Genomic DNA, 18,588 nt, shown 5'->3' with positions numbered 1-18,588 from the left:
CCAACTGTTTTTGCTGAGCTCGGTAAATCCAGTTTTCAGGCAACTGCAACATGGAACAGTCCAGAACAATCCAAAGCTCAACTCATTTTTATTCCTCCAGCGCAATTGAAGTATTTAATCTCACCTTTTTCCCCCCCAGCTGCTTCAAATTAAATTGTATAAACTCCTGATAATGCTTAACACCAAGTGATTTCTGAGACGTTTTAAGGGTTATCATAAGAGCTTTTCAGTCTGCTCAGTCAAGCATGCATTCACAAAGTGGAGGAACCTGTTTGGCTGAGTCCTGCCAAGTTCTCCCCCTCACCTCTGGCTGCCTGTAAAAGGTTCCTGCCTTCAGGCTAATCTTAAATTGCTTTTGAGTTGTTAGTAGTGTAAAGAGTGCTAAATGTTATTTAGGTGTTTTCATTACAAAATTACATATCTCACAAATCACATCCCAAAAATCTATTATCTATAAAATATTTTTGGCAGAGCCTGCCCTTAAAAGTGATGCAACAATGTTAAGCATTTATGCAATGTTAACAGGCTGCATTATATTGTTCTTTTCTAGTCTTGATGTCCACTCAAAGCCCTTCACACTAGATGGTGCTTCTATATATAACGCTTCTCTATCAATCATCCATTCACTCACTGACAGCACAGCCATCAGGGTCAATTTGCTCAATATCTTGCCCAATGACATGTTAATGTCTTTGTCTAGACTGTGTGACTAGACAGTTGTTAGTTCTTCATCATTAGTAAACATCCTCACAACCTCGTCACAGAAAAAACCCCTGAGTGAGAGTTAATCACCCAACACACAGACACGGTTAATGCTGGTCATTATGGTTAAATCCTCTCAAGACTAGTGCAGTGGCCCTTTAAAGCTTATTTTCTTATTGATGGTTCAAAACATAAATATATATATAAATACACACATGTGTGTATTTATATATTGTTTGACCTACATTGTTTGACTTTTCAACTGATTTCCCAAAGAGTAATGCATGGATCTTGATTTAAAATAACAAATAAAACAAAAGACAAACAGAGTTTGCCTTTCACACATGAACAACACAGCAGAAGATTCTCTGCTCAGACCCTAATTTAAGGGGACTGTTGAGCTTTGGCCACTCCTGACAGAAAAATCCAAAAGCAAAAAAACAAGTTATGGGCCAGTCTGTGTTATTCACAGTCTTCGTCCTTCGTTGTTAAACACAGTCTGTTTTATTTCACCAGTGCACCAGTTTAGCATTAACATCGCAGAAGCACTCATAAATGAAATACCAAGATGATGAGTTACAAATCCCTTTTAAAAGCCCTTAATTCAAATGATGAGCCTATAATTGGAAAAAATATTTAGACGTAAGAATTATGTACAAACCTTATTTAGTATAAACTTAATTCTTATTGAATAACCACTGCAGATCGTGTTAAATGTTGAGGATATACATCTGTCATAGATAGATTATGTTTGTGATGTATTCAAGCAATAAATATAAATTGTTAAAAATGTGTTCTAGGTTTTTTTTTTAAACATTTTGTAGTTGTCTTACTTTATCAAACACGATTGACAATGTGGGACAGCATGCTTTGGGTAATCTGGGACAGTCACTTCTCTAAATGGGGAAATGTGCATTAACAACAGAGATGTAGTATATGGTCTCCAGTGTCAGGCAGGAGTTGATGGTAAATACAGTTTGTCCCTGTCTGTTTAAACTGATTGTCTCGTTAGTTAACTAGCCCTTAATCAGTCAGCTCTCTAGGACAGAGATGATCCAAAAAGCACAGAAGAGTGTGTCCTGTGGTCTGCAGCCACTGGTTTCACCAAACAATGGGCTGATGGATGATGATGAGTCTTTCACCTGCAAGGACTCTTTGTTCCCTGAGTGGCGTCAATAGAATGACAAATTACCGACTGAGTTACTGAGTTAAATTGATTTTTTAAAAATGTGATACACCTTTCACAGGCTAGGGTTCTTTATAAACATTATGTTTTCATGTTATTAAGGATTATTGACATTTCTATGAATAATATACATTTTCTTATTCATTTTTTAGTCCCTTTTTCATACTGCTTTTTAAAATAGATAATATTGAGCTTGACAAGCAAAAAGAAAGGGGATTTTTTAAAGCCTAATACAAGTGTCCCAGATTACATGGTGACCTGTCCCATATCATCAATTTCAGGCAGAATTTGTCTCCTCTGTGTATGATATTGCAATTATTTATTTTTATGTGGTTAGGAAAACATTTTGAGGCTTTCAGAAAGGTATAATTTTTTGATCGGATGTGAAAACACATATCGGAATAAGTCGTAGAAATCAAAACTGCCAAATTTACCAGATTTCACCCTACATTTTGTTTTGCAAAGTTAGGAAATCAATGTTCAAGTCACGCCTGATGTTGCCGTACACTTGAAGAATCCTCCAGTGTCTTTCACACAATTAGGCATACAGGTGATGTATTAAACATTTGCATTCTTTGTTGGCCCATAACCAAAGCCCAGGAATCAGTTTCACTATCAGGACAGAAAAAGAAATGTCAAATAGTTGCATCCCTCCTCACAACCCATTTTAAATAATGACAGTTATATGCTGCTTCTTCTGAAAGAGTGTTTTGTTGCTGGGCTTCTGTGTAAACTTGTGTGGCTTGTTCCCTCTCTGCAGTTTGTCACTACTCCAGGTTCAAGGAGACCATCTGCAGGAACGGAGGATGACAGAGCACAGATGAAGTCCTGAACGCTAGACTGTTTCTCTGACATTGAACTCTCAGATATGGAGATAGAATTAGAGGTTCTGCTGGAATAGTCATATACATTCTTTCTGAAAGCATTCATGGTGTTTTGCTCCTTCTTGAAAATGATAATGTAGCACTTTGGTAAGAAATGACAGCTGAAGATGCCGTAGTTGGAGATGAGAATGACCACCATCTCCACAGCCGATAGGTAAACTCCTGAGGTGGTAATGTAGACAGGAACAAAGAGCATCCAGGAGATAAGGTAGAGCAGCATACTGAAGGTGATGAACTTTGCCTCATTGTAGAACTCTGGAAGTTTGCGACCTTTGAAGGCACAGATGAAACACACAAACGCTAGGAGAGCTATGTAGCCCAACATCACACCGAAGGCCAAATATGAGCCCTCGTTACACTCCTCCAGCAAAGTGGTCGGTTGCGGGTTGGTTTTATGATATGGGCTTTTCATGACCAGCCAGCAGATACAAGTAATCACCTGCAAGGCCACACAGAAGATGACGATGATGTAAGGCTTGAAGAACCTCCGCAGAACCCCCTGCAGTGCAGGGTTGAACTGGAAGGCCAGCAGGATCTGCAGGGTCTTGACCAGGATGCAAGAGACGCACAGAGTGAAGCTAATACCGAAGAGCACCTGTCGAGCCTTACACTGGAAATGGTTGGGCCGACCGACAAACAGCATGGCGCTGATGTAACTGATGACCAGAGAGAATAGGATGACCTGGCTCACTGGCCCTCCGGCAGCTTTCACCACAGGAGTTTCACGCTGATGTAAAAACAGAGCAGACACGATCACAGCCAGGAGGATGCCCAGGGCAGAAAAGGTCAGGAGCACCACAGCATATTTGTCCTGCCAGGAGAAGTAGACCACTTCTTTGAGGGTGCAGCTGGAGCTGCCCTCTGCCGACCACTCTCTGTTTGTGTCACAGCTCAGACACTGGTCCATATCTACAGGGATGGAGGAGCACAAGCACAGGTCCAGATTAAAAGATCCTATCAAATTCCACAGAATTCTACGCCCATCCTGGTGTTTCAGCTAACTTGACTCTGGGTCAACACAAGCAAGAGCATAACCAGTGAAGCAGCACGGACTTCTCAGGCATTCATATCATTATCAAGTTTTTGCCAGTTAGATTCAGTCACATGAAGATTGACTGCATAGGAAGGAACATCTTAGCTAGTGTAACAAGTGTCACATCAACTCACATTTTGTGGCCTTTAGTATTTCTGTAAGGGACAAGGTTTTATTTCATTTATTTTGTATTGTTCTTTCAGTATATTATGGTGAACAGTGTCCATGTTGAAAGGAGAGAACGGAGCCTTTCCATTGTGGTAACTTGTTTGAAAAACTGATTATATGGATAGGTCTAATCAGGAGCTCTTCTTGCTTCAGACCAGAGGAACCTGGCTCTAAATTGACTCCAGCAATCACTGTCCCTGCCTCCTGAAAGTCTCTGCTCTGCAGGTAACACTCTCCAATGGTCACAGGACCAACCTGACATCTTGTTCGCTCCTTTGTTGTCATGCAGTATGAAGATGACACGCGATCGTATACACAGTGATGTGTTGGATACACTCCAGTACGGATGCAGAAACCGGACACACCAGTGCTCTGTTTATACTGCAGTGTGAATCAGAATCCTTTTTAGAATCATCAATGAATTCAGGTTATTTGGGACTTTGGGTAATGTGGGACACCTAAGATTCAATCTGTTTATTTGTTGTTCTAACAAAATCTAGTCAACAGGACTTTTACTATATGTTACCATGGACATCATGCTACTAAAATCACATGATTTCATGGGGGGCAGCGCAAGTGTCAATCAGAGGCCCCCCCCTTAGAATTGCACGATGAGGTCAATGACATCGGAATCTGACAAGATTAATGTTAAGGATATAAAGCTGTCATACATAAAACAATTCAAAATAAGAGCTCTGTAATTCGGATTAATTAGTTTTACTCGGAAGACACGAAAAAGGTGGATGCAGCTACATTCTAAGGCAACAGTAGATTACTGATAAACTGATAAATTACTGATAAACTACACATCTTAAAACCCATTTTATAGACTTGCTTTCATGTGATGTTGTGTTTTACAGTTTTTTATAATTTCTTTTCACCTTTTATTTTTATTTGTTCTTATTACTGATTTTACTTTCCTTCTTTTCTGTGAAAGAACATGCGAAGGCAACTGCTATAATTTAATAATTAATTTAATTTAATTATTATTATTTTTATATCATTTACTGTGGTGACAGACATTTGTAAGCCAGGGCATTAGTCACAAAAGGAAGTGCGTGAGAATGGAATCAAAGTCCTCCCTCTATGCTCCTTGGATGTGATCACACCTGGGTTTCTGTACTTGTAAGCACACACTCCCCTTGACAGCTTTTATTGACTGTGCATTCGTATGAAGTATGTGTATCTAGTGAATCCAGTGTGAGCAGGGGTGACATACCTGTTTTATTTGAGTAGTAGTTCTCAGTACAGTTGATGCACTCATAACAACAGGTGTGTTGACCTTCAGCTGTTTTTTTGAACTCTCCAGGGACGCAGCTATTGGAGCACTTGGAGATGATCTTCTGAAGAAAGCAGAGAGACGTCATGATGACAGATGCGTCACATTTCATTATTTTATATTAACTGTATTTTATTTTTCCTGATTTCTACACAGCTTTTTGTATATTCAAACCAAAATGGTATATTTTTAGTCAGCTTCAATGGTCTCCATGTTTTCAGTAAACCCATTTTGCTGTATTGTTTGTGTGACTGTGAGTGTGTAGAATTAGGTTCTACCTTCAGGTCCTGGAAATACTGGGTGTTGATATGGTCGGTGTAAGTGAAGTTGTTGGTGTGTGGGTGGTATTCAGCCACAACATCACTGATTTTGATTGTTTCTCCATCCGACCACCACATTGTCACGTCGTAGCCCAGGCTGATGTCACCTTTCTTGTCAAACTTGTAGGTTTTTCCTCCAAGTGTAAACTCTCTCTCCTGCAGAGCTTTCAGTATCTACAGGATATGAGACATTTCATTATCAGCCCAGTACTTTGGAAAAGTCTAAACTACACTATCTTGATGTGACAATGAAAAATAGCACTGTGCAGAGTCCACCTCCTACCCCTTTGTCTGTGGGGCCTGCTGCTCACTGCTGCACTTCAGCTCAGCTCAGGCCTCTTGCCGAGTTGGTAAAGAGCAGCGGAGCCAGAGACCTCAGGGTGCCTCCACAGCCATGTTTTTCTACATATATACCTTCTGGATCCACTCGATGCATACATTTGCGTTAAGCCTTCAGTCAAATTAAGTGCAGGTGGAACTATATATATATAAAAGAAGAAGTGGCTTGGTTTGTACCAACAGTTCAAGAGGTTTAAGAAACAGGCTGAACATAGTCTCAACCCTGTATTTCTGGTTACTATGCCGAGATATCATATTAATTGTCTTAAGGATCTGACAGACAAAAAAAAATCCATGGCTGTTATGTGAATCTAATTTTACCCTAAATCCTTATTGCCTACAGATCTAAACCCTCATCCTCAGACTGGAATTAACCCATGTGGACCCTGTCAATGCAATGCAACACAAGAGCACACACACACACACACTCACACACACACACCTCCCAGGGTTGCATTTTGCCTGGCGTTTTGCAGTCTCTGCTCCCGCAGACAGAAATCACAGTCTCAGTAATGGCGCTGACAGCCATCTCAGTACTGAAGATAGTGGGGGCATGAATGTGTTCCCTGAGAGTTTTCATAACTTCCGTGGTATTTTGCAGCACAGAGAACTTCGTCAAGAAGCTGTTATTCCCTGTATACTCATGTCCAGCTGCCTCCAGCTTGTTCAGATAGTTCCCAAGTGATGACCCGTCTCCACTCTTGAAGGTGAAGCCCACAACTTGTCCTATGTCCCTCAGAGTCATGTTTTCTGTCACAGATTTGCTGGAGGACCAGCTGTCACTGGCCACCCACACTCTTCTCATTGACTCCATGTTCTTTCCTGCTCTCAGTGTCTGATTCTTCAGCTTCTGGAAAAGATGCTTCATTTGATTTGACTTGGCAAATGACACAATGACCTGCACCTTGGGATTGTTGAGAATGGTTGTGGCAGTGTGCTCGATAGCAGAGAGTAATTCTTTACTGGTCTGAAACTGAGGAAGAATCAGTTTGAAAGACACACAGATCCCGATTTTAGAGGCCTGGGACACAAAGTTGTCCAGAGCTGATCGGCCATAATCTCCATCTGTGATAACTATTCCCACCCAGTTCCAGCCGTAGGTGTGGAGCAGACTGACCATGCCAGCTGTCTGATGTTTATCATTAGGAACAGTCCTCAAAAACGCAGGGAAGCGGACTTTATCACTCAGAATGACAGCACTTGATGAATAGCTGATCTGGAGAGAAAAAAAGATGATGTGATTTTTATGGTTGAATGCATGCACTTATTGGAAGTCGCTTTGGATAAATGCTTCAGCTAAATTATATGTAATGTAAAGTCATATGTACCATACTCAGATTTTGAGTTGCAACTTCTGATAAACTGTTTGTGCCTGTTCATACGTGTAATTTTTCAGACTTTCACGTATGAACAGATCATAGTTTTGTTTAGTAATGCACAAAACTGCTTCACCTGTTTCTTTCACAGCAAACAGGTGAAGATGCATAAGTGTCTCAATTCAGGGGCTGCATCCTTCAGAGGACGCAGTCTACTTGACCCAACAAAGACACAGTGTTTTTGGTGGCCGAACTGAAATTGTACAGTCTGGTTTACATGGGTTTTCAGGATCGCCATTGACAGTGGGTAGATCTTTATCTGTGGCTCCTCACTTTGAATGCCCTGCCGTGTGCAAATCATCTTATGATAATAAAAGGTTTGGCTGCTGATGTTTATCAGCTGCCACTCGGAACCTGTTCTGCTGCTTCCTTTAACAGTCGCCGCAATATGTGTCAGTGCTGCCTCAGAAGGTCCGCAGAATTTGAGTTTCTGACAACTTACTTGAGGAATCATCTGGAGTGTCAGTTGCCTAGCGATGGTAATGGATATTTCAGAGAGAGAGCCACCTATAACAGCCATGACTGGCTGTGCACAGGCGGAGTTGTTGCTCTCTGTGTAGCAGTGGCCCCGCTGCATGAAGTCTCCTATGACTCTCAGAGCTGTGTTGGGATCAGTGCAGGAGTCCAAGATTCGGTAACCCAGAGTGACGTTCAGAGCCTTGAGCCGAGAGGAGTTATTCATGACCTCGATTGCATTGATCATAGCCAGAGCCTTAATCAGGCCTCTTTTGTCAGAACTGTGAGAATAATACATTTGTTATTCCAACAATAAATACAGGGTGCATGTGACAGAATGGAGACTATGAAGGACAAGAGGACAGAGAACAAATAGCTGTGTGACAAATACAAATAATCCTAAAACTGAAAATCTATTTCTTTTACTTGAAATCTCTACATGTGAGACAAAGGTTGAATTATCCAATGTCCCCGCAGGTTTTTTTTCTTCATCAAATGTCTAGCCCACACAATAAGGAAATGTGGAATTGTCTCTGTGAAGAAAATCAGTGAGAAACTCATTGTACATTTATTAATATGTATTTGTTGTCTTACTTCAGTTGAGAGTTTCCATCTCACAATACAATTTCTTCTTTCTATTTTTTCACGATATATACTTTTTATTCCACCACATCTATATGATAGTACAAGTACAATGCAGACTGTTTTAGTGTATTGTAATTGTTTTGCTGTTTCTGATAATACTCCACATTACAATTACATCAATATTACTATTAATATTAAAATATACACATTGACAACGTTTACACTTTGAATACATTTGCAGTTGCATAATTGGTACATTCATTTGTTATGGCATGATTTTGACATATGCTTTTACTACTTAAAGTCTGATAATATTTTTGAGAAAGAAATGTTTGGATGAATATCATTGATTTTATTAATCTGGATGCTCTTACCTGCCACATGGCTGGGGTTCTGGTGCAAACGATATCCTTTTCTGTACATCCGTACGTAAGGGAAAGATTCCCCCGATGATGATATCTCCTGCAGCTGTAGTTTCCATCATCCCAGTAGTATTTTCAGTAGCATGTCCTGTTTCCATAATAATAAGGAAAACTTGGATATGTAAGTAGATCACAAGAACAGCCCAGGCCATATCACTGTCCTCTGTGTTTGCTGTCCGAGCTCTCACTTGTTTTTCACCTCTGGCAGAGTGATACTCTCCTCTTTAAGCATCTTCCCAAGGCTAAAAGAAAGTCTCTCTTGCTTCCTCATTCACACTTTTCTCTTCTCACATTCTCCCCTGCAGCCCTGCCCACTTCATGACTGACAGCGAGGAAGTCATTGTTCTGCAGCTTTCATCATATCTGCGGTCGCGCCTACGCATGTTGCAGCCCACAGCACATTATTAGATGCTGTGTTGTGTAAAAAACTAAATGCATCAGTTTATGATCATAGAACACAGACAAACATCAAACCCCCACGTTAGAGGTGCTTCAACTAGACAAATCCAGCATTCAAATTATTGTTGAGGGTGAAGAACAGTTAATAGTTTGAATACTCAGAAAAAGACAGTGGCAAGTAAGTTCATTTATCTATTTATTTATATAGCACCTTTCAAAACACAGTTACAAGGTGTTTTACACGTTAAAAATGAAAAATTGAAAGCAAACAATAAGTAATAATTTAATTAATTTGAAGATCACACAGCAATAGAGCATTGGATGTTAAAGTAAAAACTATATCAAATAAAAAAAAAGTTGTGTGTGTTTATTGTCGGGATTATTTTTAGATCTAGGGTGAATTTGGGTAATCTGGGACATTTTTTGCAATTTAGACTTCTGTGACTTACACATTAGATCAACATGTTATACCTTTCTGTAATCCTTAAGATGTTTTCTAACTACACAAGCAAAAAGAATGGAGATGTCATACTCATACTCAGAAGAGATATGACACAGCTAAAATGCTTTGATGATCTGGGACAGGTCACTTTGTAATCTGGGACACTTATATTAGGCTTTAAAACAAACCTAATTCATCTTGCTTTATGCTTGTCAGGCTAAATATGACTAGTATTATGAAAAAATGACAAATCAATAAAATTAATTATAAGCTATAATAACAAGTAAAAGTCATATTTTTTCATAAAGAACCATATCTTAAATAAAGAAACTATTTATTAATTTGAAACCTTCATTTAAAGGTGCATCAAACTTTTAAAAAATCTAGTAAATTCAGTCAATTAAAGCAACAATAACAACAACAGATTAATCAGTAATTTGTCATTCTATTGTGGCGACTCAGGGAACAAAGAGTCTTTGCAGGTGAAAGACTCATCATCATCCATCAGCCCATTGTCTTCTCCACACTTTTGGTGAAACCAGTGGCTGCAGACCACAGGACACACTCTTCTGAGCTTTTTGGATCATCTCTGTCCTAGAGAGCTGACTGATTAAGAGCTAGTTAACTAACCAGACAATCAGTTTAAACAGACAGGGACAAACTGTATTTACCATCAACTCCTGTCTGACACTGGAGACATTAAACTGCATCACTGTAATTTCTCTTTTTTTACTCTATGAAGTCCATTAATGCACATTTCCCCATTTAGAGAATTCAGTGACTGTCCCAGATTACCCAAAGCATGCTGTTCCACATTGTCAATCATGTTTACTAACTAACTAAAGCACATTTTAAACAACTCAGTGCATATTTTGTTGCTTGAATCAGCACAAATTGGATAACAATTGGAGACATTTTCAAATAAAAGGCATATTTATATCTTTAATATTAATCTTTTCGGAATCCTACAGGATGCCATTTAAAAATTGTTAATCAATTCCAAGGGAATTCTGATTGATATTTGCCCCGCCCCTTTCTGTGACATCACCCAATAAACTCATATGATTCCAGTCACATGATGACTTACAGTAAAGGTACTGTTGACTAGATTTAGTTAGAGAAGGAAATGACATACTGGAGTGTTATTGTTCCTGATTACCAGAATGCACTTCACACATATCTTTGTCATTCCATTCTGTCAAGTGTCCTGTTCTCACTGTTCCAGTTATTCTTGTATTGTTTGGTCATTGTCTTGTCTTCCTCCTTCTCGCTTGTAAAGTTAAATAAACAGTTTATTAATAATTCTTTAGTAGAGATTTACAAGATGATAAGGAGTTTACCAGAAATTCTCCTCAGGGAGATTGATCCACAGAGTGGGAGCCCTGACAGAGGAGGCCCCGTCTCCTCTGGTCCTCAGCCTGGTCTGTGGGACGGTGAGCAGGGCCTTCACTGAGGACCTCAGGTTACGAACGGGCACATATGGTGTCAAAAGATCCAAAATGTAGTTAGGTACGAGTCCGGATCGGGCCTTAAAAGTTAAAAATTAAAATCTCATAATCAACTAACATGCTCTCTTTTAGCAGATTTAACAAAGAGTCTGGCTGCTGCGTTTTGGACGAGCTTGTAATCTATGCAGACTCCGTTGGCTCCGGCAGGTGAAGAGGTTGCACTGATCAAAACGAGAGGAAATGAAGGCATTAATAACAATCTCAGATTTCCTCTGGTTACAAACACACAACTCCACCTGAGTGTGGGGGTGCATCGAATCTATCTCCTGCCCCTGGTCCCAGCTGACTGATTCCCAACCATCCCATCATCTCTCCCACCTGGACCGTCATGTTAGTGCAGATGATAACAGATGACACTTCTGAGGTGTGTTTCTATTTCACTTTTTATGTACAGTCTGATTTCTAGGCAGTGGCTGTGTTCCTTCCCGTCCACCAGGGGGCAGCACCGCCCTGAGCAACTCAGCGTCTCGGGCCCTCCGGACAGAGCGAGTCAGTGACGGAAGAAGAAAATGGAGGCGGCAGTGTTCATTCTGTCGCTCGTTGACTGCTGTGCCCTGATTTTCCTCTCGGTTTACTTTGTATCCTTCTTGTCTGTGCGGTGCCTGGTGTCTGTGCAGCGGGTCGGTTGATATGAGCGGGGACAGGCGGAGCCGCGCGGGCCGGGGGTCGGTGAGGCCGGTGGGAAGGGATGAAGTGTTTCCTGGTGGTGGAGGTGTAGTAACAACAACACGGTCCTACAGGTCAGGAGGACAGTGAGTCAGCACAGAGACACCCACCTGTCTGTCTGTCTGTCTGTCTGTCTATCTGTCTGTCTGTCTGTCTATCTATCTATCTATCTATCTATCTGTCTGTCTATCTATCTATCTATCTATCTGTATGTCTGTCTATCTGTCTCTGTGTCTCTGTGTGTGTGTGTGTGTGTCTGTCTGTCTGTCTATCTATCTGTCTATCTGTCTGTCTGTCTGTATGTCTGTCTATCTATCTATCTATCTATCTATCTATCTATCTATCTATCTATCTGTATGTCTGTCTGTGTGTGTGTGTCTATCTACCTATCTATCTATCTATCTATCTATCTATCTATCTATCTATCTATCTGTATGTCTGTCTGTGTGTCTGTCTGTCTGTCTGTCTGTCTGTCTGTCTGTCTATCTGTCTGTCTATCTGTCTGCCTGTTTATTTACATGTATCTATATGACTATCTGTTTCTCTCTGTCTCTATCTATCTGTTTCTCTCTGTCACTCTCTATCGTGCTCTATATTTCTCTCTCTCTCTCTCTCTCTATATATATATATATAGCTCTATATTTCTCTTTCACTCTTTATTTCTTCCTCTCCATCGCTACTTTTTCTCTGTGTATTTCTCTTTGTATTGCTTTGTCTCTAATATCTCTCTCTCTGTATTTCTCTCCATCTCTCCCTCACTGTCTCTGTATCTCTGTCTACCTTTGTCTCTGTGAACTTGTCTTTTCATCTCTTTATCTCTTTCTCTCTCTCTCTGACTACTCAACAACTACTGTAATTATTGTTGTTATTATTATTATTATGATCATTAATAATAACTGGTGCTGCTGTCATTATTAATGTAATTACATCTCTAAATCTCTTCCATCACCTTCTCTCTCTCTCTCCCTCTCTCCTCTCACCTCTTTTCCATCCACCTCTCCTCTCCAGTTGAGGCAGATGTTCCCTCACACTGAGTCTGGTTCTAAAGGTTTCTTCCTGTTAAAAGAGTTTTTTTTCTCTCCACGGTCGCCAAGTGCTGCTCACTGTGTGAACTGTTGGGTTTCTCCATAACTTTGAAAGGTGTGCAATACCAATTGAATTGAAACACTGGACTATTGAACATTGATCTAAGTCAGTGGCCATGTTTGCCTTTTACAACTTTATTGACTACAGTACAGAACATAAACCTGACTAATACAAGCAGCGTTTATCTCGACAGAAGAAGTGAAGGTTGAGAATGGGATGAAGGCATTTTAATATTTGCGTAGAGACTGTAAACTCTCTAAGACCCCTCTCTTGTGTCACATTCAGAAGAGAAAGACTTTTTCAGGCATGCTGTGAAACATGCATCAAACGTTTGTGCGCAGGCAACCAAAACCAGTCACCAGAAGCACGTGAAGAAGTCGGTCCTCCCGTGTGCCCACGCCTGCTTGTGTCATTTGTCTGTGATCTGTTTGTTATGTCAGTCGGTCGGAGCCGTTAGAAGCTGAATGAAAAGCTACATCATGTTTTCCCTTAACTGACGGCTCAGATTATCACCCTGTCTGATCTAGAATGTGACTACATCAACGCCAGAGCCTGCTGTTCCAAGCTGAACAAAGTAAGTCATGGTAGTCTGGATCATTACTGATTCACACAGACACACACACACACACACACTATCATATCTTTTCAACAGCTGCTGTAGTGAGAATATTAGTGCTTGGCTGTATTGTTTCTGATGTTTGTGTGTTTGATATGTTGTGTTCCAGTGGGTAATTCCAGAGATGGTTAGCCAGTGTCTCTCCACGATGCTGATGTTGGTGTCCATGCACTGGTTCATCTTCCTCCTCAACCTGCCTGTAGCTGCCTGGAACATTTACAGGTCTGTTTCTACTGGTGCTGTAATAACACAGACTCTCCTGCAGCATTGGGTAATATGAAAACACAAGTATATTGTGAGATGGTCATGTAGATTTTACCATAGGAACTCATTCATTGTCTCTGGCTGAAATGGGCCATTGAAGGCACTGAGCATGGCTTGATTCTGCAACACACACTATGACATAGACGGTGAAGGTATTATATGATCAAAGCTGCTTTCAGGTATGCGCTAACCTCCGGAGATTCTCTTGACATTCTCTGGAATGGCTGTATGTGTGAATGTAAATGTCAGTGCGAGAGCCTCCAGACTTTCCGGGGAGTTTCTCCGGCCAGCCCCCTCGTAAAATGTCAGCAGAATGAAAAGCACAAAAAAGAGTTATCTCAGTTATCTCAGAAAAGCGGTCACACACAGAAGAAGACACTGACGAAGGTGTTAAGGGAGCTTTTGGTGATAAGGTGCCAATGTGCTGTCAACAAAATCACATGATTTCTGCAGCAGAATTTATACGTCATGTCCCGAACCCTCCAGAAATGTCTGTGTTGTTGTGAACGCGTCTGATTTTCCAGAAGTCATGTCTGAAAATGGATCATATCACACACATTTGGTTTACTTGAGGTAAGAGGACAGGGTTTATGGTGCAGTCGGGCTCCTTGGTTAATGCTCGTCTCGTCCCTGCAGGCACGTGAAGGTTCCGATGGGAAACATGGGCGTGTTTGACCCCACTGAGATCCACAACCGAGGTCAGCTCAAGTCCCACATGAAGGAGGCCATGATCAAACTGGGTTACCACCTGCTCTGCTTCTTCATTTATCTGTACAGGTGGGATCATCAGCACTGCAGACACACTGACATGGAATGACATGCTGGCGTCTGTATAATAATGGTCTGTTTGTATTAACACTTTCCCGCCTTGTTTTTCCAGCATGATCTTGGCTCTGATCAACGACTGAAGCACTCGGCGAGCTCTCAGATTCCAAAGCCGTCAAATTCCAAAAGTCAGGTTTTTCTGTGTTGCCCCTCACATCCTCCACTGAATGCATCAACTGTTCCAGAAAGTTTACAGTATCTGCGGTTGCACTGAGGCTCATGCTGTCATCTGTGTTGTCACAATCCCAGTGTCTTCACTTTGAAATAATAATAAGTTGATATTTAACCATTTAACTCTTCAGTGCCGTCATGACACAATTCTGCCATTAGGGACTTAACTCATCCTTCAGCTTTTATTTGCAGCAGTGAATCATGTCAACAGAAACAGCAACATTGATTAACAAGTTAATGTAACTATTGATTTTCCATTTCACAAAATTCAGTTTTTGGTTTTGAGGACTCTGAAAGATTGTTTAGCTTCTGCATTTGTCTTTGTGTTGTGTATGTAGTTGTCGGTCTTATCCAATGCTGTTGTTCCTCCTCCATTTCTCTAAACTCCTCCAGTTCCAACATTGTCCCACTTCACGATAACACACCAGATTTGAAGCTTGTCCGAAAGTTCTGAGGTTTCTCAAAAATCCTCGGTTTATGTGAACACTGAGGTGTTGTGAAAACTGTGATTGTGACAACACTGATCCTATTCTTTGCCTTTTCATGATCTCCAGCATCACACTCCATCACTGACCACCAACACAACACTGTTCTCCCCACAGACACACACACACACACACACACACACACACACACACACACACTCACACACTCACTCACTCACTCACTCACTCACTCACTCACTCACTCACACTCATCTCTGGGCAGAGTGAAAGACAATCACCCTAACCAGGCGCTCATCTTGTGTTGTATCTGAAAAATGTCACATCTCGGCTGAATGCTGTCTGAACTGAGCAGTCGAGCGTTTTTGCCAACAGTTAAGTATCGTTACTATGTGAGTGGCAGTTTGGATTCGACTTCAGTCACGCACTGATGCAGTATTTACTGAACAACTTTTATACTGACAATGTGACACTCCGTGGGTGAGCAGGCGTCTCACTCGGATGGTGGACGTGTGCTCTCCTCTTCATTTGGTCCAGTGTGTTGGAGCAGTCATGACTCTTCTCAACTATGAGAGGCTGTTGTGTGAGCTACTTGTGCAGGGATCCTGGAGAACTGCAGTACAATGACTTCATGTCTCATTAATGTGTTTTTGGGAGGGAAATGTGTTTCATAAATAAACATGAAAGACAAGTTGTTTGTCTTTATTGTCCTCTTGGTTGGTGACTGCACAGTTAGTTTGCAGCAGTGAAATCCTCATGCAGAGAACCATTTCTTTAGAGGAGTCGTGGAGGTTCGACCTGTGAATCTTTCATGCATTGCTGATCTGAAATCAGATCAAGTCATTTCATCCTTTGAATTGTTTAATTTTTTTGTCCCAGTCTCTTAAAATGAAACTTGAGAAACCTAGTGGCTGGTTACTATACAAGTGAAATGCTAAAGAATTATAGTGGATGATGTAGTATATTAATATCTGTTAATATATTGTATATAATTAATGATATACCATTTAATATTAATGGTATATGGTTTAAAGTAAATATATGATAAAAGTATGTTTCTCACTCTTAATTATACATTATGTTACATATTGTTCAGTCAAATAATTATTTTTAATTTCCAAATTCATTTGCACAAATGAAATTAAGAAATTCAAGATCATTGTTATTGAATTTGCCACAGAGCAAAAAAGTTCCTGCACTGGAAACAAATTATATTATTGAATATAATATACATTAATATAAAACGTGTCAGCCCTTGATGGTGAATGGAGTGTATCTATAAAAATCATCTCCAGTCGTATCCACCACAAGTAGCATTCAGCCATTCACACATATTTATATGCATCCACAATCTATTCAGTGCTTTTGTATCACCTGTCAGCAAAACCTTCACGGTTTCAGGATGTTTTTGAATGCAGACAGGAGTTGCAAGGGATCAAACCACTGACCTGGTTAGTGGACAACCCTCTCTGCACATCCGCACCTATTGCTGCCTATGTGACACATCTTCTGATATGTAGTCAGGAGTACAGTCCTCATTGTGGTTGGTGACTGACGACCAGCAGTCTGTATTGATATAAATAGTCTATAGTTTATAATCAGAATTCAACAACACAATTCACTCACAATAATCCTGCAAGAAGTCGTCTGTTATAATGAAATCCTGTCACACTAATGTGTCTTTTTGCAGCGTAAACTACACTGACACCTAAAAACTAAAGGACATGCAAGAGAGGATTTTGCTCTGCTATTAATTAAATGAAGGTTTAATCAGGTTGAAACTATTTTGGGTGTTTAAAAAGAACATAATTAAAATAAAACCTGTACTGATCTGTACAGTATGAGTACTAAAATAAATCCTGCACAGAATCTGAAAAGTGAAAACAAGATTAACTGTAATGTGAAGAACACATTCCCACACTTCACTGGATCATAAAACCAAACAGATACAACCAGTCCACGATGCAGAAGAGGTGAGACCAGTATTCCCTTTAGGTGCAGTGAGGAGAACAACGTTCCTCATTTATGGAGATGTGCATCGAGCCAGAGGTCTCCTGAGTTTCACATTTCAAGCAGGCGGCTCATCACTCCTCCATGCTCCACAGTAAATCTAAGAGCCTCAAAGGAATATTTATTTCATGGAAAAATTGGTCATGATAAAATGTACACATGTATCTCTCCTTTTGGAGCTTTGTCAGACTGAAGACAGTTCCAACCGTACATTAAATGACAGGTAGGTGTATAATTACTTGGACACACCTGTAGACATCCCTGAAGCCTTGACTCAAAGTTTTCACCTGGTAAGGAATCCCATACCTCACACAGAGTGCATGGACCCATTCAGCAACTAAGTGGTAGTTGTGGCGCGGCATCCTGGAAAACAGACTTCAGAGACAAAAGAAACAGAATGTGACTGTAATGTATCTCACCTTGTTTTTGTGCATTCCACTATAATGGAGGTTGTAAACCTAGGACAGAACTCAAAGTAAAGGTGACTTTGAATTCATGTCTGTTCTTTTGTAATGAAGCATCTGTTCTGAGGAAGGCATTAGCTGGAACTGAACTTCAGAAGGCTTTTCACAATAAGTGAAAATCAGTATTTTGAGATTTGAAGTCCTCCTCACATGAAAACACAGTGATCCCACAAAAACAATGTGGAAAGGAAAAGATTTTTAGTTTTGCTGTGAGGGAACAGGGCTGTCTTTTCTTTTCTTGAGATCAATCCAATTTAGTTCAGTGTCTACAAGTAGATCGCACTGTGCTCTGTGGTTATCTCATTTGCTCAAGACCAAGGAATGTAGCTCCTAATTTTCCCAATCAGCAGTTTTTAATGATTTTCTAACCAAGTTAGAATTTAGCCGAGCTTAACAAAGACAGTTCTTACTTCTTAATAATTCAGATTTAGCAGCAACAAGGTTATTCCTTCCACAGTCCAAACACATGCAGATTGGTTAGGCTAGACTTTAATTTGTAAATGTGAATGGTTGTTTGTCAGCCCTGCGATATGTTGGCGAGCTGTCCAGGTTGCCTCCTCCCAGTGTCAGCTGTGATTGGCTGCAGCTTCTCTTTGACTCTTATAAGTCGTGAATATTTAATGATGAAAAATACCTTTAAACTGAAACCACATTAATTCCAACTCTTCACTGAAGCAACACATTTGGGATCTGCACTAGAATTCATAATTTACTTCAGTAAACATTTGGCTCCACAGTTTGAGTTTGTAGTGACGAGCCACTGCCTTTTTAGGAGTTTTATTATTGGTATCTTGATTTTCAGTATTAACTTCCGACTATGATCCAGCCGTCTGCAAGGACACCGTTCCTGGACTGCAAATAGTTAGTCTACCAAACATCTGATGGTCCTTGAAGAGATGGCTCGAATGAAATTTCACTCATTATCTACTCATCACTATGCTGAT

General features: G+C 40.4%; 2 protein-coding genes across 3 annotated transcripts; one reads left to right on the top strand and one right to left on the bottom strand.

The window, feature by feature from the left end:
• Nucleotides 1-71: 71 nt before the first annotated feature.
• On the bottom strand, nt 72-9,007 carry gprc6a (G protein-coupled receptor, class C, group 6, member A). Of its 2 annotated transcripts, none has more exons than XM_069536634.1 (6): nt 8,703-9,007; nt 7,730-8,024; nt 6,354-7,127; nt 5,531-5,746; nt 5,193-5,313; nt 72-3,681 (listed from the first exon to the last, which is right to left on the bottom strand). In XM_069536634.1, the coding sequence occupies exons 1-6, from the start codon at nt 8,900-8,902 to the stop codon at nt 2,570-2,572; spliced, it is 2,718 nt and encodes a 905-aa protein (XP_069392735.1). In that variant the 5' UTR covers nt 8,903-9,007; the 3' UTR covers nt 72-2,569. The 2 variants fall into 2 exon arrangements, with proteins under 2 accessions (XP_069392735.1, XP_019946969.2); XM_020091410.2 differs by having other exon boundaries at nt 5,193-5,316; nt 8,703-9,006.
• Nucleotides 9,008-11,522: 2,515 nt separating this feature from the next.
• Nucleotides 11,523-15,861, top strand: cnih4 (cornichon family member 4). The gene is made up of 5 exons (XM_020091411.2): nt 11,523-11,677; nt 13,357-13,425; nt 13,577-13,689; nt 14,368-14,508; nt 14,612-15,861. Exons 1-5 carry the CDS (start codon nt 11,609-11,611, stop codon nt 14,637-14,639), a joined length of 420 nt encoding a protein of 139 aa, XP_019946970.1. The 5' UTR covers nt 11,523-11,608; the 3' UTR covers nt 14,640-15,861.
• The last annotated feature ends 2,727 nt before the right edge of the window (nt 15,862-18,588 follow it).

Source organism: Paralichthys olivaceus, chromosome 13 (genome assembly GCF_024713975.1).
Source record: "Paralichthys olivaceus isolate ysfri-2021 chromosome 13, ASM2471397v2, whole genome shotgun sequence".
NCBI classification, from domain to species: Eukaryota; Metazoa; Chordata; class Actinopteri; order Pleuronectiformes; family Paralichthyidae; genus Paralichthys; species Paralichthys olivaceus.
The sequence above is the reverse complement of the archived record's forward strand: the minus strand, read 5'-3'. Positions and strand labels throughout refer to the sequence as shown.

What these genes read in the sequence shown, in the direction of transcription:
- cnih4 (XM_020091411.2), top strand. Translation starts at nt 11,609, where the DNA reads ATGGAGGCGGCAGTGTTCATTCTGTCGCTCGTTGACTGCTGTGCCCTG. An exon ending in GCTGTTCCAAGCTGAACAAA is followed by an intron (nt 13,426 to 13,576) that starts GTAAGTCATGGT and finishes GTTGTGTTCCAG; the next exon opens with TGGGTAATTCCAGAGATGGT. An exon ending in TTCTTCATTTATCTGTACAG is followed by an intron (nt 14,509 to 14,611) that starts GTGGGATCATCA and finishes TTGTTTTTCCAG; the next exon opens with CATGATCTTGGCTCTGATCA.
- gprc6a (XM_020091410.2), bottom strand. Translation starts at nt 8,902, where the DNA reads ATGGCCTGGGCTGTTCTTGTGATCTACTTACATATCCAAGTTTTCCTT. An exon ending in CACTCCAGATGATTCCTCAA is followed by an intron (nt 7,128 to 7,729) that starts GTAAGTTGTCAG and finishes TTTTCTCTCCAG; the next exon opens with ATCAGCTATTCATCAAGTGC. An exon ending in AGTATTTCCAGGACCTGAAG is followed by an intron (nt 5,317 to 5,530) that starts GTAGAACCTAAT and finishes TGCTTTCTTCAG; the next exon opens with AAGATCATCTCCAAGTGCTC.